General features: G+C 42.3%; 2 protein-coding genes and 2 long non-coding RNA genes across 8 annotated transcripts in view; 2 read left to right on the forward strand and 2 right to left on the reverse strand.

Annotated features, from left to right (window-relative positions):
• Window positions 1-16,525, reverse strand: part of fmn2a (formin 2a) — a 46,413-nt gene extending 29,888 nt beyond the window's left edge. The window contains exons 1-7 of the mRNA XM_077496238.1: window positions 16,129-16,525; window positions 13,029-14,990; window positions 10,380-10,537; window positions 8,005-8,148; window positions 5,784-6,454; window positions 4,691-4,832; window positions 1,900-1,987 (exon numbers count right to left, since the gene is read on the reverse strand). Of these exons, the coding sequence (XP_077352364.1) occupies window positions 1,900-1,987; window positions 4,691-4,832; window positions 5,784-6,454; window positions 8,005-8,148; window positions 10,380-10,537; window positions 13,029-14,946 (3,121 nt within the window). The 5' untranslated portion in view covers window positions 14,947-14,990; window positions 16,129-16,525. The remainder of the gene's footprint in view (window positions 1-1,899; window positions 1,988-4,690; window positions 4,833-5,783; window positions 6,455-8,004; window positions 8,149-10,379; window positions 10,538-13,028; window positions 14,991-16,128) is intronic.
• Window positions 2,261-8,152, forward strand: LOC144001706 (uncharacterized). 3 transcript variants are annotated; one of them, XR_013278557.1, is made up of 3 exons: window positions 2,261-2,409; window positions 3,471-3,575; window positions 7,985-8,152. It is a non-coding gene; the product is annotated as an uncharacterized LOC144001706 (long non-coding RNA). The 3 variants fall into 3 exon arrangements; XR_013278555.1 differs by lacking the exon at window positions 7,985-8,152 and adding an exon at window positions 4,491-4,588; XR_013278556.1 differs by lacking the exon at window positions 7,985-8,152 and having other exon boundaries at window positions 3,471-3,871.
• The window catches only part of LOC144001704 (uncharacterized), a 102,410-nt gene continuing 85,346 nt past the window's right edge, over window positions 9,344-26,407 (forward strand). The window contains exons 1-3 of the long non-coding RNA XR_013278553.1: window positions 9,344-9,439; window positions 10,990-11,075; window positions 23,761-23,888. This is a non-coding gene — a long non-coding RNA (uncharacterized LOC144001704). The remainder of the gene's footprint in view (window positions 9,440-10,989; window positions 11,076-23,760; window positions 23,889-26,407) is intronic.
• Window positions 17,214-26,407, reverse strand: part of LOC144001697 (ryanodine receptor 2-like) — a 169,043-nt gene continuing 159,849 nt past the window's right edge. For 2 of the 3 annotated variants that reach the window (XM_077496236.1, XM_077496237.1), the window contains one exon: window positions 17,214-21,188. In XM_077496236.1, the coding sequence (XP_077352362.1) occupies window positions 19,229-21,169 (1,941 nt within the window). In that variant the 5' untranslated portion in view covers window positions 21,170-21,188 and the 3' untranslated portion in view covers window positions 17,214-19,228. The remainder of the gene's footprint in view (window positions 21,189-26,407) is intronic. The other variant, XM_077496235.1, reaches the window with a different exon arrangement.

The raw sequence follows: 26,407 nt of genomic DNA on the forward strand, positions 1-26,407 counted from the left end.
TTGTCTAATCCTTCACTCAGATCTTTTGTATGTCCGTCAATCAACAGTCATGATGTTTGGCATGCGACTAGCATCCATACAGCACATTTCTCCAGTTAAACCTTCATTCAACTTCACCGTGCAGGCTCTCGATTCACTCAAACAGTCCATCCATTAAAAAACCATCCAGACATATTAGAGGATTATCAATTAAGCGGCATAATCCAGCCTTTTTTTTATCCATCTCAGGGGGCGGCCATTTTGCCACTTGCTGTCGACTGAAGATGACATCAATGAGGCTCAAGTAACAACCAATCAAAGCGCAGCTTTCCAAAACGGTTGAGCAGTGATTGGTTGTTGCCTGAACCCTGAGCAACTGTGATGTCATCTTCAGTCGACAGCAAGTGGCAAAATGGCCGCCCCCTGAGATGGATAAAAATGGCTGGATTTTTGCTTCATAACTTATATTCCACAAATGTAATATGAATCACAATGACATGTTGAGATGAGTGTGGTCCAAGTTTATTTTAGTTAACTAATACTAACGAAAAAAGTACAACTAAAATTCTAAAAACAACTTTTTTTTTAACAAAATAAAAAAAATACTTGTGATGTCAATCTTTAATCCTTTACTAGTCGCAACCAATCAGATCGATTCACTCTCTGTAGTCGTGTTCTGAGAAGTGGGTGTCTTTGTCGGATTATTACCTCTGTTCCTCTGTGCGACTCTCTTTGTTTCTCGTCTAATCAAGCTTGTTCCACACCTCTCGATGTGAATAAATAGTTAAAATCTTATTTGTGTCTGCGTTTTGGGATCTAACCTCCAGCACATGACAAACTATAATAACCCTGGTGTGGTCACATATAAAAATAGCATATTATTGTCAAGAAATGTTTAAGGTTGACTTCCACTTTAATCTGAAATGAGAAACAGTTCTCATAAGAACTGAAGGCTTGCGCTATAAAAGAACAGAACATGTTCAAGCTATTTACAACATGTCCCGTATACATAAGACTCACTGTTGGGGCCTGACGAACATGCATGTCACAAAAGCTCTTGTATCTTCTCCCTCATCTTGTTCACTATGATACACTGACGTTTCCAATCAGCGCTAATGGTGCGCCGAGGTAAAAGTTGTCCTAACATTTGAGATGAACGACGGTGCTGATGAGCGTGGCCCGAGCACGCCCTCAAGGCACTTTTACCTGAGATGGATGTGCTCACCTTCAAACTCCAATTACAAGAGTGGAAATGCTTCCAGGGCAACAACACACCACAGAGTGAAAAACAGGCTCTAAAAAAAAATTGGAGGTATTTGTGATTTTTTTTTTCTCTCCATGAATTAAATCCGTTTTGGTGAACGCTTCACAGTGAAAATGGATGTCGAAAAGTGGAGGCGTCTTTGACGAGCGCGAGTGTTTAGACACGTCGATGAGTGACGACGGCGGAGCAATCAGAGACAAACTAAAACAGGAAGACAGTCCGTTCTCATCATCATCATCATCATCATCTCCCGAGTGACATCACTTTGATAAAAGGCGGCTCGACAACATGGTGACAAGTCGGAGAAAAACACAGTCGTGCGGTTGCTAGAGGGGCTGGAACCAAAAGAAAAGAACAACATGGTGGGAGGAAGGAAGCAGCGACAAGATTTTTTTAAAATATATAATAAATTTTTTAAGCTAAAAATGTTTACTTCTGCTGATCAGTTTTAAGTTGTAATAACAGTGTTCACCAGTAGATGGCAGATATTAATCATGAGCACCTCCAACATCAAGACTGTACTTCATCAGAGAGGAAAAGCAATCAGGTCATGACCCGAACCTTCAGATTCAACCCATTCTTCTTCTTTTTTTTGGTACTTATAATACTTCTATAATTTCCCATTTCCTCATGATAACCAGTACGACGTGACTCACCATTCTGGATGTCCTTCATGTCAAGATGGATGCTGGACATCAGGATACCGACGGCCTGAGAACGCTTGTTGCTCAAAAGCTTCACCACCTACAATCAATGATGACCAGAACAAAAAAAAAAATGGTTTAAAAAAAACAAAAAAACAAACAAACAAAAAAAACCTAGTGAAAGCATTTTAATAATTGACATGTTACGAAAGACAGGATCATTAACCCATCCATCCCCCCCACCCTCCTTTGACATTTTCCTTGTGTGGGAGTGCAACACAAGCCTACTAACCACAAACATTTATATGAAATTATAATACTGTCTTGTTGATTTATGATGTCTCAATTTACTTTACCGCCACCGTCATCTCCATCAGTCATCTCCCAGTCGTGACGAACAACGTCTAACGGCTGGTAGACAAATAAAACGTTTCTAATATCATGTTATTAGTAGCAAACCAAGACAACGAGGTACGAGGGTCATACAGAAGAGAAAAGAAAATCGCACTGCACCGTTCCATGGTAAAAAAATAAATAAACTACTTTTCTTTATATTACTACTTATCCTGCCCTCCATGAGTGTGGTATGAACAGTTTGGCAGCTAGCTAACAATTTTTGACAAAGAGTTCTGTAGCACTCGCTACTTGTATCAAGTTGTTTATTGACACACTAAACATAAAACTTACACATGTATTTTATTTTATTTTTTGCCTACCACGTTAATCTTTAAAAAACGTTTGCTAGCTTAATGCTAACATGCAATGCGAAAGACCATAAGACGGCTAACGAAATTAGCATCAATTCAATGTTTCATTAAGCCTACGTTTAGCATGTAACTGAACAATTCTCTCATCCCTTGATCTTGTAAGGCAAGGGATACTTTCTGCCTGTATCTCAAAAAATTGTTTACTTTTGACTTTTGAACAGAATAGGATATATTTTGCGGAGTGGGATAGTGAATTAGTCTACATGTCACTCAATATAATGCCCAATTGTTTGGGCTGAGTACAGCCATGGACGGGTGCTACTGGATAGCTAAGTAGGGAGCAAAAATTGGCTCAATGTCCACATGTACCTGCTTTATTAAATAGGTCCACACAAATAAAAGATGTTCTCCGCGCTATCATGCATAAAGCTTACGGTTCTGTACACGACCGCGCAGGTCCACGACGAAAGAGTGACCCCTCGACATGACAAAACAGAGGCGCCACCATGTGGCATGGTGCCATATTGCGGATTGTTACGCCTTGTCATACTGCAGGTGATGTTGGAAAATGAATCTGCATACTTCTGAGCCAAGTGCTTGACCAAATTGTAGCTTTTGTTCTTATGAAATCTGAATTTAAAATGACAGTGCACCTTTGGAATTTTATAATGGACCTAACATTAACACATGGAGAAGTTATAATTATTATGGTTGAGTCATTACAAAAGTTTTTGGAATCGTGTTCTCATTTGCGTCGTTTTGTTTGAGAACATCCCCCCCAAAAAAGTGGTGCCACGCTGCCATGACCACTGGAACCGAACCGACGACGTCCAACAATTTGTCTCTCCTAATTTTGTCATTTGTCTTTTCTAATAGTGGAACGGACCACAGAAAAAGAGTGGCTCGGCGATGTGGTCACTGATTTTCCAAGAAAGGAGAGTTTAATGGCAAACAGGGCATCCTGGATCGTACATCTGTAAGGTAAATGAAAGGAAATGTCCTTTGTTGTTTGCAACATGGACGCACAAAATAGCCGGAGAATCAATGGCAGTGACTTTTTTTTTTTTTTTTTTTTTTTTAAGCACAAAGCTTATGATCATCCATCTATGAACGCGAAGAGACTTTAGATGGGGGCAATTACACTCAAACACAATCTGGTTCAAAATAAAAGAAAGAGCCCCATGGTTGCAAATGTTTTGGCTGCATCACGGCCACATTCTGTACTCACTATGTTCACAGAGAGTGATGAACTGAAGATTAAAGTGATTTAAAGTCCACTTAACTGTTCTCAGACCTCCTTGATAAATGAAATGAAAAAGAACAGAGGGCGGATACAAAAAAATAAAATAATTCAAAGCTTTTGATACGACGAGATGGCACCCGAAAAGAAGTCGAATTGGACTTTTTTTTTTGGCAATAGATGTTCAAGGAAGTGTCCCAACGTTCACTTCAGCGGAAAGTTTTTGGGAGATGTTCGCATGTCGGTTGGACGTCACCCGCTCCCATGAAATCATTTTCATTCCTGAAAACCGCATTTCCTCTTCGCAAACTGCCGGATGATTCCTCACGGACGGGGGGGGGGGAAGCACTTCCCCGGAACAATATTATTTGTGCTATTCGCCATCGAAAGACATAATTTAGCTGTTAAATGCATTCAACATACAAATCCTGACAAGAACATGTTTGAATTGGAGATCAAACGTTTCTTTGCCGGCTGATTGATGGAGTAGCATGAAGCACGCTGGCAACGAGAGACGCTCTGGCTCAGAAAAGTGAATCGCACAGCGAGCACAATGGGAGGAACCGCATCATGAAATACGGCTCCCAGGCTTCCATCCCCCAAACCTCACTTTTTTTCTCTCTCTCTCTCTCTCTCTCTCTCTCTCTCTCGATGAGGAGTCATCGCCACCGCGAGGTTTCCTTTCGCCGCACGCGAAATACTGGCCGGCTGTCATCATTATGGTCAGGCGGGGGAGTCTGACGGGAGCCAGAGCTCACGCCACAGAATAACTGTCTGCCTTTAAGCACTCCTCAGTGGGACAAGATAAGAGCCCTGAGGCACCCCTCGATCGAGTACATCATCGTCAAGACCATACCTGCTTGGCTTTGGATTTGCTGATTGTGTCGGAAATGGGCTTTTTCTTTTCTTTCACGGCGCTTTTGGAGAAGAGATCCACAAATTCATCAAAGTCCACAGTTGGCTCTTGAATTTTCTCCCAAACTAATGAACCGCTCTGCCTGCAGAAAGACAGAAAGAAAGAAATTAAGTGAAAACATACAAAGTCAAGCGAGTACAATATTGTGAAAAAAAAAAAAGCCATCACGAGCTCAGTTTTAAATCTTTTCCACGGCAGTGTTGGCCTATAAACAGTTTTGAGTGTCACAAGGACCAATGAGGAATCCAATCAAATGTTTTTGAAGGCAGGCTAAATCCAAGATTCAAACCCTGAATGACAGAACTGTGAGACAGATTTACCAACCACTACCCAGCCATTTCAAAGGGGAAGTCAACAACCCCGATCGAATCGAACTAAGCTCTTGTGAATCAAAATCGAATCGATTGGGAAAATCGACACCCAGCCCTACTAAATACGGTATTCTGGTTAATATTGCGTTACGTTATATTGCAATACGAGTTAAGCAGCAAAATACAGCCATTTTTATCCATTTCAGGGGGACGGCCATTTTGCCACTTGCTGTCGACTGAAAATGAGATCACAGTTGTGCAGGTCTCAGGCAACAACCAATCACAGCTAAGCTTCAGAAAACAGGCGCGCTGTGATTGGTCGTAGCCGAGTCTTGAGCAACTGTGATGTCATCTTCGGTCGACAGCAACTAGCAAAATGGCCGCCCCCTGTGATGGATAAAAATGGCTGGATTTTGCTTCCTAACTCATACTCCACAAATGTAATATAAATCAGAATGTCATGTTTAGACTCGTGAGGTCACACATAATTGTCAAGAAATGTTTAAGGTTGACTTTATCTAAGAACCGAAATGTGTCTCACGACAATTCATTTGCGGCCTCCGCGCCCGAGCTGCGTCACATCCATTTTCCGCAAGGTTTAGCATCCCCGTCGCCTCACGGTATGCGGCAGATCTTTATCTTAAGTGGAACAAGTTTCCTCTCTCTCCTACGTGGGGAACAGCTCGGTGCCAAGCGATGCCTATCTGTCTCCGCGCTCTTACTTCTTGGCGTGCAGCTGAATGCGCGTCCAGTAGAGGGGCTTCATTGGCCTGGGGGGCTCGATCACAGCCTTGGCGGGGGCGGCTTCCTGGACCGTCGTGGCGAGCCCGGGCCCCGGCGGTGGCGGCGGCAGCGGGGGGCCGAGGCCTGGGGGCGGGGGCGGAGGAGGGGGGCCCACTCCGGGAGGTGGTGGTGGCGGCGGCGGCGGCGGGGGGCCCATACCTGGGGGAGGAGGAGGAGGTGGGGGCGGAGCTCCAAAACCGGGTGGTGGCGGTGGAGGAGGCGGGGGCGGGGGGCAGGATGCAAGTCCAGGTAAAGGTGGAGGAGGAGGGGGAGGAGCAGGAGGAGGAGGGCAAGATCCAAGCCCAGGTAAAGGTGGAGGAGGAGGAGCGATAGTCTTGTTCCGCTGGCACGTGCAGACAAAGCCCGCCTCGGGTTTGGGGAGGCCGGCAGTCGCATCCGACTGAAGACCACCTCCCAGCAGAGGCGAGGTCTGGACGAACGCCTCCTGGCTCCCGCCGTCATCCCCGCCGGCCTTCGTGGCGGAGACCTGCTGGGACTGCAGGGCGGCCATCTTGACGCGAAGGTCGAGGATGGTCTTCTCCAGCCGGGATATGACGCCACCTTCGTCCTCGGAGGAAGACTGGGCTGACTTCGACCTGCTGGGGTCTGCCTGTCAGCGTGCAAAAGCACAAGAAACACACGAATCACATCACGACCCTCCATGATCCATCATTTCAAAAGAATAATGTCATAATACAGATGCTCTCTCAATTTATTAGCACATTGATAGTGTTAAATTTGGCTCTAGTTTAGTTGAACGTAAAAATATAGCAAGCAGCAGATAGATACGCCTGATGATGATTTCATGGTTGAAAGCAGGGTTATTAGCGGTTTGGAATTTTTACTTTTAGTTAGTTTTTATTTCATTTTGAGATTTTTTAAATTTAATTAGTTTTAATTCGTTTTTCAGGGTGGTTTTGTTCATTTTTATTAGTTTTAGTTATTTAATAAATTCTCAATTTTATTTTAGATTTAATTAGTTTCAGTATAAGTTTTAAACATTTAAAATATCCCCAAAAGCACACGCATTAAAATTAATTACCAAAGATGAAAACGAAGGACAGTTTTTGCTCAAATTATAATTAGTTTTAGTTAGTTTTGTAAACATAAAAGATAGTTTCAGTTTTCGTTTTTTTTTTTAAAATAGCATTTCCATTTCCATTTTTATTTTATTTTTTATTTATTTTTATTTTTCGTTTTTATTTTTATTTTATTTCATTTATTTATTATTATTTTTCGTCTTTATTTTTATTTTGTTAACAAAATAGTTTTTTGAATTTTAGTTTTAGTTTTTTCGTTAGTTGTAGTTAACTAAAATAACCTTGGTTGGGAATCGCTATATTAGACCACCTGTCACAATAATGACAGCTTCATGCCATCTTTTAATGTGGACACTTTCAATTTTTCTTCAATAAGTTCTTGATATTTTAACATTTGAAAAGGAACTCAAAATTTCAAACTGAATTCAATATTTAACACCCAAAACTGAGTCTGATATAAATCACAGAGTCGCATTTCACCACTTGTCTGTTCAGTAATGCAATTAGAGTAAATAATTGGACAGTGTTATCCAGAAATACTGATGTGCTTTAATATTTTACTTTTTTAAATTATTATCATTATTATTATTTTTTTAGTCGAGTAGTACATTTAAAAATGTACAGATATTTTAGCATCACAAATATTACCCTTCAACAATATATACTGTTTGAACTTTTCTGGACATATCACCTATTATCTCACATATCAATCCCAAATACCCAAATTAAGAAAAAAAAAAGAGCCAACTGTAAGCTACATGCAGGTCAACAAAGCCTACAACGTCTAGCCTCCAATCAGACCTCATGGCTCCAAACTGGATGAGTGGGATAGTAAGAGAGATTTGACCCCCAGAGTCTCGTTGGGCCTTAAATGAAGCAAGGGGGGGCAGGGTAGACCACTACCACCACCACAACGCATTTGCAAGTTGTGGTCACATATTTGAATCGAAAGAGAATGTTCAGCTATCCTCTTATTTATTAGCTCTTGTACTAAAACAAGGGCTCCCCCCTGTGCTAGGTCAAATGAGACAAGCCTGACCTCTGGTGGCAGCTTTTGGATGGGCCCTTAGAATAATCATCACTGTTCCCCCTCCTCGCAGCATTCAAGGATTCTACCAACCTGAGGGTGAGACTGTGCCGCTGAATTGGCCTTCAAAGGTAATCTGGAACTCTGCGCTCTGGTCGGAGTTCTGCCACCGTAAAGCTCCCATAGATGCGAGGACACCGGCAGCCCCACAGTGGCCCAGGTGTACAGCTGCTCCCCCTGCAGGCAGGTAAGACATGATGGCAAATACGTAAGACCACGTCATAAATTTAAGCAGGACTGAAACATTCACTACGAGTTCTGATCTGGGGATGTCACTGTTGTCATTTTAGATTCTTTATAACATTAGATTACAACCAAACCAATTATTTAGACTAATTGGGGAGAGAAATACATTACATAAAAACACCATCAAATAAAATTGGGTTCTTTTCAGGCATACATGAGGAGGAAATTAAATGGTTTTTTTTTTGTTTTTTGCCCCATTTCAATTAACAGTCTGTGCTTCAATTATTTTGAACAAAAAGCACAGCTCATGTCTAATGTCTCCCTGAAGCTAATTAATTTCAGTCACTTATGCTTTATGTCCCCTAAACGCAATTAACGCCCCCTCCCTCCCCCATCCTTTTATCACCCTCACATGATTGTAAAACCTCAGTCTATTATCAACAGTATGTACAGTATAAGTTTAAAACGAGGGGGAAAAGCAACACCATGGTTATTTCTGGCAAAGCTGACTAATTGAATAATGAAGGAGTGTGCTGGTCCAAACCTCTGACTGATTTTTTTGTTTTTTTTTTGCCTGTGAAGAGCAGGCAGGCTGGCTAAAGCTGGATGGAGGCACGTGGAGCGGTTACATAACGTGGTCAGCAGATGGTCTAGGCGAGCATCGCCGATTGTGACCGTGAGAGTGGGTGTGGGAGACGTTTTAATCCAGTCATGCGCGGAAAGGCCATGAACACGGATGAGCGTGTTTCAGGACGGCCTTTTGTATTAAAATTTTTTTTAAATAGTCTTTCCTTAAGTCGCACGCATGGCTGGATGAGATGACTTTGAAAAAGCCAAGGAACTGCAATAAGTTTGTGGCCACTTTAGACTATTAATTAAAACACTGGCTTTAAACAGACTTAATATTGTATATATACATACAACAGAGCCAAGACCAAGATTGTGACATTTTATACCAACAACAATCTTCGCTTACATACAGCTCAATAATACTTGCATATGTACTAAGATGTGAATCACTGTATTTTTTCATGGTTTGCACGCATAAACTTGTAATTATGAAAATTATAGGCAACACAGTCGTGTCAGAATATCAACCTAAAAAGATAGATAGATAGATAGATAGATAGATAGATAGATAGATAGATAGATAGATAGATAGAAAGCCCCTCCTGCCATTTGCTCACAACTGGACATAGGGCTAGCAAACAGAAGTAGCGCAAAAAGAGCTGAGAGATGATTCAAAAAGTGTTACTTAATTAGCAAGATTTCTACTCGACAGGTAAGTTTATTATCGGCATTTGAGATTTAAATAATTGGCGGTGAATTCCAGAATAAAATAAGACAAAACTTGAAACCGAAAAAGATACTCTATGCTACCAACGTAGCATCCGTGGCTAACGTGAGCTTGTTGACAGAGCTAACAGTAGCTTAGCATTGCAAGCGGTGCCATTTTGTTGAAGCCTGAAAGCGTTTTCTGTGACTTATTTATTAAAAGTGAACACTTTCCCCTTCACGTATCTTTATGAATGACCGCGTTTAAGAATGCTGGTCAGAAACTCAAGAGGAGATTGATTAGCCAGGTGAGCTACACATAGTCATTCAACTCTTAATAATGGTTTTAAAACTGCTAATTTCCCTTTTAACTATATTTTCCGATATCTAGACTTTATTTTTCTGATGACTTTTTTTTTAGTCTACTCTTTTGAAAACAGATATCTACACTGTACTTTCGGTTTGAAAAGCATAAGTTTGGTAAAAGGTTAAAAAAAAGAAACGTGAATTGATGTTTTTTTTTTTTTTTAACCATCTCAGTACAAGGATTATGTAAGATTAAACAAAAACTAACTAACTGACTAACTAACTAACAAAAAAGGCAAACTATTTCGCATCCAGAGAAGGTTTTTTGGCGTGCTAAATTATAAAAACAGTGTATATAATTGACATCATGTAGTTATTTATTTACTTATCTATTTTTATTTATTTATTTATTTTATCTTTGTACATTTCGATGTCTATATTTTTGTTTTACTGTCTGAATGAAAAAAAAACTCCGTACTTCTAAGTTAACTAGATTTTTGTTTTGTTTTTTGTTTTAATTATTATTATTAAACATATTGCGTTTGTGACAAACAGCTGTACTTGTACTCAAATGGATGGCTGTAATAGATGCGAGCGCTGGCGCTGTGCTTACACCCTTTCCCCGTATATTTGTGGCTTACGTTAAAAGCGAGCTTGCCGTCACTGTGGCGGTCCCCTCCGTTGTCGCAGAAGGGATGCAGCAGGCCCTGAGTCAACATTCGTTGACACATTTCCGTGGCCTGCTCCTGTGAACAGCCCTCCTCCTGGTTCATACACAGCCTGTCCAGCAGAGTGCGGCCTGAAGACATTCAGCACTTTCATGAGCGACCTCACTTTCCGAGACAAGCTAGAGCGTTATGATTCAGAAACAGAATGCAGACTTAAGAAGATTAGTTAAAATAGATGTGACAGTTTGGGATGTGATAATTAAACACTTGCATGCTAACTCCTGACACTTGATGTGAAGGTGTTAATGATGCAGCTCCACTTTAACAAGATGCAAAAAAATAAAAAATAAACTAAAAATAAGAGGCACAAACAGACCAAATGTTATACAATAGTCTACTCCTATTCTGAGAGACTTTTGGGGAACATCCCACACAGGATACTGTGTAATAATTCAAGCAAAGTTTGAAACTATATTCCAGTCCCAGGAGAAATCAAATTAGTTCAATGAATGAAACGGAATAAAGTCAATTTTTCCTCATGGCTGGCTATGGCAAATACTTTTTGTCTCTCCTTCCCCTTTAGACGTCTTCCCTCCTCAGGGCTGCGTGTGACCTGGAAAGCTCCACAAATTCCGCAGCATCACATGCAAGTGCCGAGGCAGTGGAATGGTGAGGCAAATCAGCGCACACATTCGCACACTTCTCTACATTTGCTACACCTAAATGCCACTCATGCAGCTGGTTTGTTATAGTATAATAATACACCTCTTTGTTGGGTTCAGTCTGATCAGATGCGTAATGTCGTCATGCATGACTCACATTTACCACGCAGATAAACTGTCACTTTGGTTTAGCATCCTCAGTGATGCATTGTGGGTAAATCTGCGCGTGTCGTCAATTGTTGTAGGGCATCCACACCCACACACACACACACACCCACACACACACACACACACACACACACACAGACAGAAAGACGGACAGTGGAGAGCGGCTGAGCTCATCTAATGCGTCAGAAAGGGAACAAGGTAGCTTTGTTTTCATAGTCAGACCTCATAATGACTCAATCGAGATCCAATGTTTTATTTGGCCTTCACGTCCAGTCGTATCTCAGATTTTCTTGCAATGAACGGGATTTATTTTTTTATATATTTTTTTTTAAACAGTTGTATAATAACATTTTAAGGTTAAGATGTGCGCCAAACAAATGTTGAAAAACCAGCACAGCCGCACAAAAATAATGGTCAAATATGAAATAGTATAATCCACAAAAATGCCTTTTTTTTTTCTCTCAGACACCGAAAAACCAAGAAAAGAAAATATTTTCCACAATAAAGTAGTCAGGATTATGGATAAATAATAATAAAATGAAATATTTTACAAATATATTTTTAACCTTTATTTCAATAAAGCAGAAAAAAAAAGAAGTCATTTTTGTATTACAATGCAAAAATTCAAATTAAGCAATGAAAATTTCAACACCTCCAATATGATTTCCAACAATTGTGATGTGAAGGTTGATGAGCTATTTGTTTTTTTTTTGTGGAAAAATATTATTTTTTTAAATGTAGCATATCGCTGGAACCAAACAGAATTTTATTTTATTTATTTTTTTCAAAATTCTATAATTCTGGTCAGTTCACACGTGTGGGTGTTAATATTATTATTGTTATTATTATTATTATTATTATCAAATTTATTTATTTTACAAATTACTGACCAATCTTCAGTGTTAAAAATGGCTTACTCTATTTGATGTTGCAATGTTAATGGCCATTATTGGGGTCTCCTGTAAAAAGTGATGATTTTTGAGGTACAAGGCTGACGCCCGCGATATTCAATATCTTAAATTGAAAAAGTGAGACGCTGTACTCAATGAAAATCACAGTTGCGACACACTAAAATGAAAGTGAGTGACCGACCATACGCCACATACATTACTCGTACACGTCAAGTGTTGTGAAAAACACATCATTAGCAAAAAAAATGTCTAAAATCATATTTAAGATGTCATTTGTTAATGAAATGCAGTTCTAACTTCCAAATTTCATTTCTCATATCTGTGCCGGAGACTTTAGTGACATCCTGTAGAGAGAACGTTCTTTGTTTTTGAACAAAATCCTACCAAGTCTTTCGAGTCACATGCTCCCCTTTGTGGAAAGATTCAGTGCATTTAAAGAGATGAAATGATAAACTAAAACCTGATGTTTCTTTTCATTATTAGATGCTTCGTTTTGTTTTTTTAAATCTGGTCTTCTTGAAGTGCACTTTGAAGGCAGATGTCTGTCTTTATGATCTACTTCCTGTGGGGACACGCCTCCTGGCACTTCATCATTCATGTTCCCTTTACAAAGTCTTGAAAGGCACCGTGTCACCGTTTAATCAACCGGTCTCGTTCAAGCGACTGTTTTGAGTGATCAAAGTTCCCCCGACTGGGACTGAACTTGGTAAAACCGCTTCAGTGTTTCTGCTATTTGGCTTTTGAATGTTTTGAATGAGCCCTTGTCTTCAATAATGTTTTGAGATTTAAGTACAGGTTTGAAATATTCTTGTACATATGTGTCCAGATGCTCGATTGAGCTTTTAGCTAGAAAAAGACTTGCAAACAAGATCACAACTCACCAGAGAAGATGTCCAGGTAGGAACCCGTCCCCCTCGAAGACCTGGAGTGTCCATATTGAGTCCTCCTGGAGCCCAGCGTCCAATAAGTGCCACACGTAGCTCCCTTCTCCGCTTGCTCCTGCTCCAAGAAGACTGCCCCATCCCCGCCGTCCGGCTCTGCGCACCAGTCCGCCGACGTGCCGAGCGGCCCCCCGATGGAGCTGGACCTCTGCTTGCGCACACCGGCTCGCCGGACGTCTTCGGGTTCCCCCGAGTCCGTTCTCCTGGGCACACAGGGGCTGGTGAGCGGCGAGCCAACGGGGGAGCTGAGTTGCCTGGTGGTGGTCTTCACGTAGGAGGGGTGCACCGGAGGGTAGAGTTTGACAGTGGACGGGGAGATGGCGGACGTCGGTCTGGCGGGGTTTTCGGTCGTCGGCAGGCTGATTGAGAGACTGCTCTTCTTCCTCAAGGACAGGAAGTTACGGCCGACGTTGGCGTCTTCCTCCCCTCGCTCTGAAGACAAGTCCATGCTGCTTGCACTCTTGTGAGGCCCTACGGGCACCGGACCTCCTGGTTCAACCAAGACACACGGTACACCTGGGAATTTGTCTTGAGCGGTCCAGTTCTCTTGACGGGGGCGTGGGACCGGGACCTCCAGGTCATCCTCGGCACTCTCGTAAGAGGAGGGCGTGGTGGTTAAAGTGTCTGGGAAGCTGTAGGTGCTGTTGGTCTTTGGGAAAAGACTTCCACTGCTCCTCTCAGTGTCGGGGGCGGAGGACGGTCCACTTTCACTCAGGGACGGATCTCTGGTCATGAGCGCGCTTTCGGTTTTGGATTTGTTGTCGTGACGGGAAGAGACGTCCTTGTCAAAGCTGAAAGACTGACTGGATAGAAGCTTGTCAGCCACACCGCTTCCTTGGAAGGTCGAGTCTTGACGTTGGTCCATCATGGCTTGTTGGATGTCCGACAAGAGATCCTCGGCGTCGGCCGCAGCAGAGTGGAAACTGTAGATGTCCGCGTCGGATCCCGAACCGGCCTTGTGGCAGGATTCTTCCATGATGGATTGCTGGCTGTCTGTAGTCAAGCGGCTTAGATCGCCCTCAAAATCAGACAGCATCTCATCGGCGGACAGGCTGGCCCCAATTCCGGGTTTGACCCACCTTTCGTCCTCCAGCAAGTCATCCTTGGACAACCCCTTGGCTTTGGAAGTCCTCCTGATCTTCATCCCGGAGAAGACTGAAATCTTAGAATCAGACTTGGATTTCTTCTTCTCATTTTGTTCCCCTTTGCTAGTCTTGTTGGACTTTTTGGGTTTCTTCTCCTGGTCCCTCTCGCCGGGCTCGTACGCGCCATCCTTGTCGTTGGCTCCTTTCTTCTGCTTGGCCTCCTGGTTGCCCATGCTGCGGAGCAGGCGGACCCCCCTGGCTAAGAAGCCGTGCTGCTGGGGTCGAGCCTGGGCATGCGGCCGGGGCTCCTGGCGGGCTCCTCCGCCGAATGCCGCCTGCTTAGGCAGCTGCGAGGATGCTGCCGCCGCCGCCGATGACGACGAGGGGAGGCGGAGACTGGCGCTGACAGCCGCGGGCTCGCCGCCGCCGACGCTCATTCCTCGCTCGCACCCCCTCCCAGTCAGGGCTTCTCTCGCGCTCTGATCCTTCCTCTCCCTTTGCCCCTCCTTTCTGTCCCCATCCGCTGCCCTCCATTCAGATCGGTTGCATAACGGGCTGCTGTTAGAGCGGAAGCGCCGCTGCTCCCTGGCAAGGGGCTGTTCAGAGGGCAAAGGGTAGAGATGGTCGGGAAGAGCGGAAATGTACGACGCTTGCGGCGGCTGTCGGCGTTGGGCGCCGGTGGCGCTGCTCTTCCGCTTGTCTTTGAAGGTGCTGGTGAAGAAACTCTCTTTGAGGAAGGGGACTTGGGTCTCCACCGTCTGAATCGTCTGCATGGTGGCCAGTGGCGTCACCCTCAGGGGAGGACCGGCGAGTTTGGCTGATGCAAAAGGGAGGAAGCACAAGTTTTGCCAATTCATTTTTGTGAGGCCTCATAAAAAAAATAAAAAATAAAAAAAAAACGCAAATATGTGATTGGAAGTTTAAAATGATTTTCTTTTGGGCTTGTAGTTGATAGTTTTTCTAAATTGCCCATATTAGCCACCTTCCTCAAAACTAATAATAATAAAAATAAATTAATAGTTCATTTAACTTAATATATTCACTTAGGGTTAATTGTGGATTAATTTAATTCAAGTGAATATATTGTTTAATGAACTCATAATTTATTAAACTTAATATAGTCACTTTGGATTTACTTCATTGTGTGTTATCACTTTAAGTGTAATCAATTTTTTTAAGTCGGTCAACAATACAATTTGTAGTCTTAAATTGGTTCAACAATTCTTTTTTTAGAAGAATAAAGCAGAAAATATGAAAATACAAGTCAAGGCACAGCAGGATAGGACAGGCCAGGACTATATTGATTAAAAAAAAAAGAAAAAAAAAAAAAGATGATCACATTCTTAGGTTTAAAAAATATATATATATCATTAAATCAAATACTGATCAAAAGCCAAATGTACAAAAAAAAAAAAGCAACAAGTAAAATGTAAATATTGCAGTCATGTTGTTCAACGCAAAATATTAAGTTGATGCAACTTCATTTACAAACACATTCTGCACTCCCAGACTCAAATAATTAATGGGCTGTTGGCTGTTCTCTTAGGGAGAAAATGGAGGAAAATAATGAAATTGCATCTGCCCCAAAAGACGCCGGCCCACCGGGCAACCGCCCTCTATGCCGTATTGCCGGTCCAGCACTGGGTGTGGCGCATAGAAAGCAGCGTACACTAACTCTCATGATCAAGATGGCCATTCTCTCGTTTGTAAACGTGACCGTAAATGTGCAGAGGAGATAACAAAACACAAATCTTACTGTTTGAATTTCATTTAGGCGCACCGTGGACAACTATGTCTAAATTAAATTAAAGTGTTTCAATCCTCCTGAACACGTATCCTCCAAACATGTGCTGGCCTTCTCGCAAACATAATCTCTTTCAAAAACAACATTGTGTTAAAGATTTAAAAAAATATATATATATGAAATGATAATAGAGAAAGGAGGGTGAACTTGCCTGAGTGCAGCGCTGGCAGACTGACTGGAGAAAACAACACAAGCGGTTGTTTGTCCTCTTGTCCAAGCCTCTCCTCAGCCGTCGGTCACATGAAGTTGCTTCATTTGCCTCATCACATGTCTGTTTGCCTCGGCCATCTCCCATTAGAAACCAAACAGTCCCCCACCCCACCATCCAAACCCAGCAGTACCTTAACAGCAGCCTTGAGAATGATACACTATTGGTAGAAATGGTACATTATAAGCTCATGTTTGTTGGAATGTCATGTGACATTTGAGGGAAAAAAAGAAGAAGAAAAAAACAAAAACCAAAGCATGGATTACATAAAACTGATGAGTGGCTCTCTACTTGCCGTGCTGACTTCCTGGTACCACTTTGAAGGCCGTCCCATTAATTAAGACACAGGTGAGACTGACCAATGCATTAGCCAATCAGCTGTGAGTGTCTCTCAGCCACTTTTTGCAATGGCAGCACACCACCAATCGAAAATGCCACAAAAAAAAAAAAAAAAAAAAGAGTGAAAGGAAAAGACAATCTTAAATCTGTATTATCAGAACTTTGAATTAATTTGATAATTGATTAAATCACAAATTGTTGAACCTCAAATGATAATTCAGTTTTATGGATGGCAGCACGTGCCACCTCAAATAATACTTAGATCTCCAAGTACCACCATAATGACAAACATTAAAATATAGTGAGGAACGGATTTTTTTTTCCCAGGTAAATTATTTTCTGTATTAATTTAAACCTTAATCTTGTCTGATAAAAGTGATTGCACATAAATAAAAATGGTACCTAAATGAATATTTGAAAACAAAAGTTCTAAAATCTTAAATACAAATGTATTGTACGTAAAAGTTAAATACAACACAACTATACTGTATTATTATTTGTAAAAGTCCAAACCACAATCTAGTGTTTTCCTTCACAAACCACGAGAGGGAGCCAAAGCATCACTCTACGCTTTGAAAATTGCCATCGACTTTGGCGTTGCATTGATAAGTGGCAGCTCAAAGTGAATGAAAGCTCCAGTAGAAATAAAACAATTGGTGGAAATAACACAATACTAGGTTGTGACACAATCACTTTGGACTGTTTATTGATTTAAAAGATGCGAATGATTGGCATACTGGAAACGTAACAAAAAGACATTTGCGATCACCATCTTTACATTCCCGATATTAGAGAACAAACGTTCCCCACCGATGTAAAAAGTCTTTGTGTTTGATGCATATCAAATACCGAGTGTTGAAAGAACAACTTTTTTTTTTTGTATACAGTACATAAAAGTAGAATGGCAGCTGTCAACGCCTTTGTACAATATTCATGGTGACACGTTAAGGGTGCTGCAAGCAAACACTGTACAAAAAGATGGACGCAACAACAGCAGGTGTCAATCATGACTTCACATTCCCTTTTTATGCTAACAAATTCATCTAGCCAGTTTGCATTCTCATAGCTGACACAGCTGAGATGTGGGGTTAGGTACAACCTGGATTATATGTACCATATTTCATGCTTGTATAACCATTTGAATGATTATTTTACTCACCTGCTCCACTATTGTGACTCTGTTATGTGCCCTGCCATTTACTGGCGACCGATCCAGGGTGTACCACCGTGTCTAAATTTAGCTGAGGTTAGGCTCCAGCTCACCCAATGCTACAGAAAATGGAAGAATGGATCTCCCAATGTTTGGGATTTGTGTGTGTGTGAATGGTCAAAGGTGACACTGACATTTGTTACAGTACATGAATGGTGTGCTATTATTTGTGGTCTCTTCCACTAGCAGCCACCAAAGGGCACTCAACAGTTTAAACATGTTCCCCCCACACACACTTTATGCACAGTCAAAACAAAAGATTTGAAAACTCTCTGATCATGTGGATTAAATTCAATTATCTATAAACAAAACACAAAACAATATACTGTACATAGTACCATCAAGTGGACGTGGTTAATTAGAATCAGTTACAGAAACACAAACGTTTCCCTTTTTTTTTTAATTAAATTATTTTTTCAATTCACTCGTCTCTTCTAAAGGTCAACTGGGGTTGTGATTGAAACTGCACCAGACAAGCTAAACTGGCAGTGAGCATGTTACCTCCTCCTCACACCACTAGAGGCCGCCCTGCCTCCACAGCTAAGCAAAAAGATGACTGACAAAAAGCATTACAGTAGAAAGTTCAAACAAGGCCGTGTCCGAGAAAATCGACATCTTTGTGTGTGTTTGTGAAAGCTGCAAAAGTTCACCAACAGAATATCATCATCATCACAATGACGTCAAGTATATGAACACAACCGGATGTACTCGTTGTCGCCATTGTTTTCAAAAACACAAACAATCACATCCAACACGACGTCGGTTCACTGACTGTGGTGCCACATGGAATACTCGTAGAAGAAGAGTCATTTTCAGACTGGCTCAAAAGTTCAAGATGAGTAGCACAAAAATAAAAGCTCTGTTGGACACCATTGAAGATTCTTTTTTTCTTTTTTTTTAATATCCCATCTAACACAAGTTATATCTATGTAGGAAGGCAATTGCACAGAAGATCTGATACAAAAACCAAAAAGAAAAAAAAAAAAAACATGCCGGTCAAAAAGTCGAGGCCCAGTTAGCACAACACAGAGTAAGTCTTGGCTTTTGGTGACAAAATGACAAGTTCTGTATCTTTACGAAGGCAAAAGCACTCGAGTCTGCACGTTACAAATCTGGCTAAAGACAAAGAGAAAACGATAAGAAGCAACGAGCCCTAACCGTGTGACAAAACTCTCATTTTTCCCTTGAGCCAATTGCACTTGAATACTCCGGACCTTCTGTTCGGTTTAAAGCCCTTTTCAAGCACGTCCCGCTCGGATCTTTCGAAGATCAACTTGCATGAAATGGTTAGCGTTCTTCCAGACCAGATCGTCGTCTCGCGTTTCTGGATTTTGCCTTGCGCAGCCCCTCTTGCATGCACAATGACACGAGCACATACATCGAAACCACTGCAAATGTTTGCTAGGGTGCAAACGCCTTAGACAAACTCCCACAAGAAGCCCGTTAGATGCTTCTTTTTTTTTTAATTTCATCATCAAAGCGCTGTTGTGTCTTTTATGTGGACTCTCTGGGAATCCTCCTGTGGAAGACCACAGATTGCCTTTGCTGGAACTGCAGTTTCCGCCGTTTCTTCTGGTCCCAGCGGCACAGCAGGATCATCTTAAAGGTGGTCCGGAAGGTCTTGTTGCACAGGGCGTAGCACATGGGGTTGACGGTGCTGTTGACGTAGCACAGCCAGTAGCCCACGGCCCACAGCGTGTTTGGAATGGCCGCTTTGCAGAAGGCGTTGATCAGGACCATAATGTTGTACGGCGTCCACGTGATGATGAACGCAAAGAGGATGGCGCTGAGCGTTTGAGCGGCCTTCTTCTCTTTCACCAGGGACAATCGCTTCCGTTTGGAGATCTGAGTCCGAGCTCGGGCCGCAAAACGCTTGGCGAGAGCCGCCTCTTTGAAGGACATGGGAACGGAGGGGGCTTTGGCGGACGCGCTGGTGGTGGTGGTGGAGTCGTGGGACGCCGCCGTCGTATCCTCCAGGGAATCCGAGTTGGAGGTCGGCCGGACGATCGGCAAGGACTGGATATTGCGCGCACAAAAGCGCTGGTGGTAGCTGTTTTCCGCGTTGTTTCTCCCATGGGGACTGGTGCCCGCGCTGGTGTTTGTCGCCACTGTGGCCAGGCTGTCTCGGTTGTACTCCGCCCCCCTCAGTGGGTCCTGTTCTGTGGCTTCATCCAGGTCCTCGCAGGAAGTGAGTTGGGAGTTGACAGCCGCTTTGATGCCGGGCAGGCTGAGAACGATGGAGAAAATCGTGTGGTCGTCTCTGCCGCCGCAGTCTTCGTCATCTGACGAGCCCGACTGGTCGAGCGAGACCGCGTTGTCGTTGTTGTTCCAGCTGTCGCTGCTGCTTTGGTCCGGATCCCTCTCCCCTTGCCGGATGCTACCGGGTCTCCAGGATCGAACCCCGGACCAGCAATGCAGGCGGCTGACCAGCTCCCGACATGCGCTCTTTCTTTGGGACAACCTGGTCAGCTCGTAACTGTTGCAACTTCTGGAGCTCCCGGTTTGGCGCACAAATCGGGCGCGAGCAACCCTGCCGTTGCCGTTTCTTGCCGCCATCCTTGCGCCGCCGCCGCGGGCCCCTGAGCCCTGCAGTCCGGCTAACTCTTTGGAGCGGTTTTCAGTCTCCTTGTAGATCCGCCAGTAGAGCACGCTCATGATGGTTACGGGCAGGTAGAACGCCGCCATGGCTGTGCAAAAGGTTATAATGGGCTGCTGGAGGAACTGAATGTAGCACTTATCCGGCGGCACCGTCCTCTGACCCTCAAAGTACTGCCACAGAAGGATGGCCGGTGCCCATAGAACCAGAGAAACAAACCAGGCCAGGCCGATCATAATCCCGGCTCGCTTTGTTGTCCGTTTGGCCCGGTACGTCAGAGGCCTGGTCACTGAAAAGTAACGGTCAAAGCTGATGACCAGTAGGTTCATAACTGACGCGTTGCTGGCGACGTAGTCAATAGCCAGCCACAGGTCGCAGGCCCAGTTCCCCAAGGCCCAGTAATCCATCACCAGATAGGCCGTGTACAGGTTCATGGAGATGACCCCGATGATGAGGTCCGCCACCGCCAAGCTCAGCAGGAAGTAGTTGTTGACCGTCTTCAGCTGCCGGTTGACCTTGAAGGACACCACCACCAGGATGTTCCCGATGATGGTGACCAGCGAGAGCGTTCCCGTCAGCAGCACGATCAGGACCACCTGCCACACGGTGTGCCCGCCCAAGGGATCCGGGGCCGACGTCGCGTTCCCATCTTGCGACTGGGTGGCGTTCAAAAGGGAGTCCGCCGGTGAGGAATTGCCACCTGGCGTAGTCGCGTGAAAAACCAGCCAGGGTCCTGTCCCTGCTTGATGGAAAGAATTGGATGGTGGGGGCAAGCCTGCCGCTGGGAAGGTGTTGGAAATCAGGACGAGACCAGTAGAGTCTGTGCTGTTGGAGCTCATCGTTATGTCCTGGCATGTTCTGAAGAGAAACGAAAAGAGGGAGAGACACACAAGAGACAATTAAAGGGAGTCGTGCGTGCAAAAAAAAAAAAAAAAAGTTGTCGAGTTCTTGTCAAGGGCAAGTGTCCACTAGGTGTCAGTAGAATGCTACGTCATCTTACATACCATTCACTTGTCACTTTCATAACTAACCATTGCGTGGCAGAAAAATACTTCTCTACATACAGTGTCAATATTATGCATATTAACTGCATAATGTTTATTTTATGATCCGTATTTCTACCTCTCAATTTACACTCATTGTTCAGATGTGACTGCCTGAATAGTGCATTTAAATTTCATTATTTAACTGTACAAAGTTTTCCAGGTTTCAGCGGTACAAATGTCAGTGTAACATAATTAGACAATATTTATTGCTTAACACATGCAACCCTCTTTACTCTTTTTGTTTCAATTATATTTCCATTTCTCAAATTACTCTTCGATGCTACTTTATACAACGTACCACCATGTGCCAATGCCGCCCAGAAATTTCCATCAAAAAAAGTGAAGGAGGTTTTAAAAGTACATTTATTACTATTGTAAGCCATAGACAGATAGGAAAATAAATAATCATATAAATGCATTGCACATTAAATGTATACAAATACAATTTTCTGCAATATTATATTGAAATGCATTCATCTTTAAAATTAATTACAACTGAAGTGTACTCAAGTAGTGATTCTTTTGTTCACCATTTGCAGAGGTGTCCAAACTATGGCCCGGGGGCCATTTGCAGCCCAACAACCATTTTTCAGTGGCTCGAGGCATATACTCACAAATATTTGTACAGTTAATGGAGACTACCACTACAGCTAATTAATCTATTTTATATTTTTATAGAGCTTATCTAGATACAATTGAACTATGTACGAGTTTAATGGGAACATTTATTTTCATAACATGGTGGTGAATAATTGATCATTCATTTTTAGTTGCAAAAAAATTGTTTCTGCTCGCTTCTGCTTTGTGTCAATGTCAGAATTTGAATTAATGAACTAATTAAGCAACTGCTTTAAAAGGTCAGATTATTACTCTTGCTTTGGTTCTGAATAGTGCAGGGGCGTCGCTAATCCTATGGGCTAAAGGGCCACCCCAATATTTTTTTGGGGGAAAAAAAATAAATAAAAAAAATCATAAAATATTTGCCTTATTACAATTTACAATGCAATATTTCAAAGTAACTAATATATAAACAATGCACAATTTCTTAAATGACTGATTCTGGTTTGTTTAATAAAGTTAAAAAATGTTGACGTGGCCCTTGCATCCTTCCATTTTTCTTTATGTGGCCCTCGGAGGAAAAAAATTGGACATCCCTGCATTTAGAGGGAGCCCGCATCCAGTGGTGGTAGAATCCTTAAGCTTTTTTTTTTTTTTTATCTACCGTAACTATCCATCTATCCATTTTGTCAAAATGTAGCCCAACTTGTATCTACATCTATTCGCGTACGAAGGGTCCATGAGGACAGACTTTTTTTTTTTTTTCCCCTCCAAATTAGACCACTTTTCTCTTGATTTTCAGTCGAAAAGGAAGCCAGTGTTTGTCTACGATTCCGACAGGCGTGCTATGCAGGCACTAAAACCAAAGCAATGAAAGACTTGATTACTGATGCCTCGTAACGTAAGTGGTGTTTGCAATTTAGTTTGAGGGTCACTTAAGGAAGCCCAAGCCGAACAACACACAACACGAGATCTTGCTTTTTTCTGTCAAAGCGATTTCTTGATAATTGGATTACACATTAGGAGAGCGGCGCCGCGTTTTGCCTCGTAATTACCATTTGCATTCAAATGTTTCAAGCAAAACACTTGACGGCAGATTTTGCTTCGTGTTGATCACGTCGGCTGCCGAGCAGTTGAAATGAAAGCTGATCTCACCTTGCTTTGTTTGAGGAAAGGAAAAATACAAAAGGTTACAGCCGAATTAATTAACTCTTTCACTCCCAGCCATTTTCACAGAAGCAATCCCGTTCGCTCCCGGCTGTTTTACTGGATTTTGACTGATTTTTGCAAGGCCCACAGAATATTGTGTTCAATTGCTATAAAAGCATGGAATCTACCAAAAGAAAAATTAAAGTATCTTCTTCCATCAGGAAAAAAAAAGTATGTTTCTATCTGTTTCCGTTTTGCAGCAACAATACTAAAATCTATTTCAAATTGTAATTGAGCTTTTTTTTCTAGATGGCCCTGGTTGATCTCCTTTGCTCTGCTGCCACCTGCTGGCCGTTTGTGTAATAACTATCATTTCTGCAACCGTTCTTTGCAATTGAGAGGTTGTATCAAAGCCTTCTGTATGCTCTAGCATAAAACAAACAAACAAACAAAAAACGTATAAATACGTCTTTGGGACACTTAAAACATAAAAAAAACGTATTTATACGTTATTGGGAGCAAATGACTTAAAGACGGGTGAATGTGTGTTCATTACGTAGTGATAATTTGACAATGGCAGCACGTCACACTTGAATATGTGTGAAGATAATACCTCATTTCCAGTAAGTCATGCAAATGCTAACGCCAATGTATGAAATTTCTCTGCACACGTCTAGGCCGGGTGAAGATCCATAGCCACTTTCAAGCACCCAACAGTTGTCCTCATGCAGAGGCATTTTAATGCAGAAACACCCTCGTCCTCAAAGAGTGTGTGCCGCTGCTGCTGTGGTGTCGACATCAACAGGTAAGCAGAGCTGCATTTCGCTATTTCGTGATATTGTTACATCACTATTCATCACTTTTTATTAGGCAACCTGCAAATTATTTAAAAAAAAAAAAAAAGTGAAAAATGGAGAATAAGCCAACATCCAAAAAGGCTCTGCACGCAAATTCAAATGATAAAAAAATATCACGACACGCACAAGCAAACACAATCCGTCACACATTGCCGCTTGCGCGCACGCACGCACACACGGTGCAAGTCATCCCACTGGGAAAGGTATTTGGAACTGAGAGCGCTCCCACCGAGCAGGTAAAGAACCCAAATAGCCCAAAGGAACCTTGCAGCTCACTCAGCTCTCAGTATGGTGACTTCTTGTTGGAAATGATGCTGAACTCTACGTGAACCCTTACATATACACTATATAATATGTACACACATATAATATTGCATATAGAGGAGCAACACTCAGTCAGTGGCCACTTACAAGTGTGACAACAGCACATTGGTGTCACAATCCAATCGAAGCAGAAAGCTCACCGCCACAATGGAGCCACAGTCACGACAAAGATGGGTTGGGTTGGGGGTTGGGTGTGTGTGTGTGTGTGTGTGTGGGGGGGGGGGGGGGGGGGGGGAGCACGGTGCTTTTGGGGGCGCCGCTTTTACCATCAACAGAAAGAAGCGAATGCTGGGATGCAATATCACGGAGACCCGTACATACTGTATTCCTCTATTGTGACTCTTTCTTGGGACTTTTCAAAACAATGAACTGGGGATGAACTGGAATGTACAAAAATCTTCTGGGAATGTGCTGGGATAAAAAAAAAAAAAAAAAAAAAAAGGGAGAATTTGCATAAATAGTTGTAGATTTAAAAAAAATAAAAATAAGAATAAAAAATATATCTTTCATCTTATATTCTAGTGAGCCTGTTTGCCAGTAAGGTGCACTTGCGTGTGTTAAACATCGTTTAATTGGCTCACAAGTGCGAAATGTGCGGGAGTAAAGATAGGAGCTTTACCAGTGGGAGCGGATCTGCTACCTTGGGCTGCTGTAAAGGAGAAGGAAGGAAGTGGAAAAATAAGATAAACAGGAAACGGGTTCCCATCTGGAGAGGTGAGAAGAAGGTAGACAGAAGAGGAAGAAAAAGGATTGCGTCCGTTTAGAAGAACATCAAACGTTGTCTTTTCTTTTTCTTTTTTTTATGTCAGGTTAATCGAGAGGCCATAAGCGGAGGCAATGCGACGAATCATGTGACTGGCGTCTGTTTATCACTATAACCCATTAACGGTGACCTGATTGGTGATCAAGCAAGGCAACTCCTGTGACTGCGCAATCGCCTGCTGTGTCTTATTTCCACTTGGATAACAAGTGTGAGTTATCGTGGCTTGTTTTAAAAGTCATTTGTTAGTTGAGCTGGCAGACTTGAGGCTCATACGCAGTTGGGCCACAATGTAATTAGATCCATGCAGGCTCTGCCTTTACAAGATTGAATTGTCAATGCCACCTGGCGTGCCGATGCACATTTTTTACAATTCTGCATGCAGGGGTTCAGAAGGAGAAGAGCATAGAATACAGGAGTAGTGCAAGAGGAAGAACCCACTTGGGGGAAAAAAAATACAAATTAGAGATTCCTGTATAATTTGCATAAAAATGCTGAAAAGCTGACATCCAATTGAATGTATTGAAATGTTGAAACATAAATGGTGGGACTTCAAAATGTTTGAAGGAGAAAGTAAATAAGCAAAAAACCTGCATTTATTTGTGAATTTCAACATGAAAATTGTGCAATACTAAAAAATGAGGAAATTTGGGCAATGCGATAAACCAGGGGTGTCAAACTCATGTCAGCTCAGGGGCCGCATGGAGGAAAATATATGACCAAGTGGGCCGCATCGGTCAAATAATGGTAATAGAACTGAACTCTTTTACTGCCACACATTAAAGAAAAAACTTTGATATGACAGCGGCTTTGATCATTGACGAAAAGAGAGACAATGCTTCCATCTGCTGGCCATGGTTTAGAGTGTTTTAGATTCCACAACCCATTGACCAGGCAGCGCTGCACTTAGACATTGGAGGGGGGGAAAAAAATAAATAATTATGTTTTAACGTTGATTTTACTGATTGTTATTAAACGTTTTTGGCGGTCAAAGAGTTAAAAACGATTGCCGTCAATTAGACGCAGATTTTCGCTATTTGTGTGCCAGCCCAAAATTATGGAGCTCAACTGTCATCATATTGTTCCAAAAAAGAATACAAATGCAAATGGAACAGAGTCCTGGACGTGTTAAATCGACGTGTTTTTCATATATATATTGTTCCCAGAATGCATTGCGTGGTGCAGGTAATGACGTTATAAGGACACTAATCCTTGTCATATTGATTTGTGTTAACTTACCAGGAATTGAATTTGTGTCGTATTTAACACGTTTGTTGGTCTAATGATAAAAATAAATAAATACATTAATAATAATAATAATAATAATAATAATAATAATAATAATTAAACAAACCGTAACTTTACGTTGTGTGTAAAATAATG

Source organism: Festucalex cinctus, chromosome 14, assembly GCF_051991245.1.
Source record: "Festucalex cinctus isolate MCC-2025b chromosome 14, RoL_Fcin_1.0, whole genome shotgun sequence".
Taxonomy (NCBI): Eukaryota; Metazoa; Chordata; class Actinopteri; order Syngnathiformes; family Syngnathidae; genus Festucalex; species Festucalex cinctus.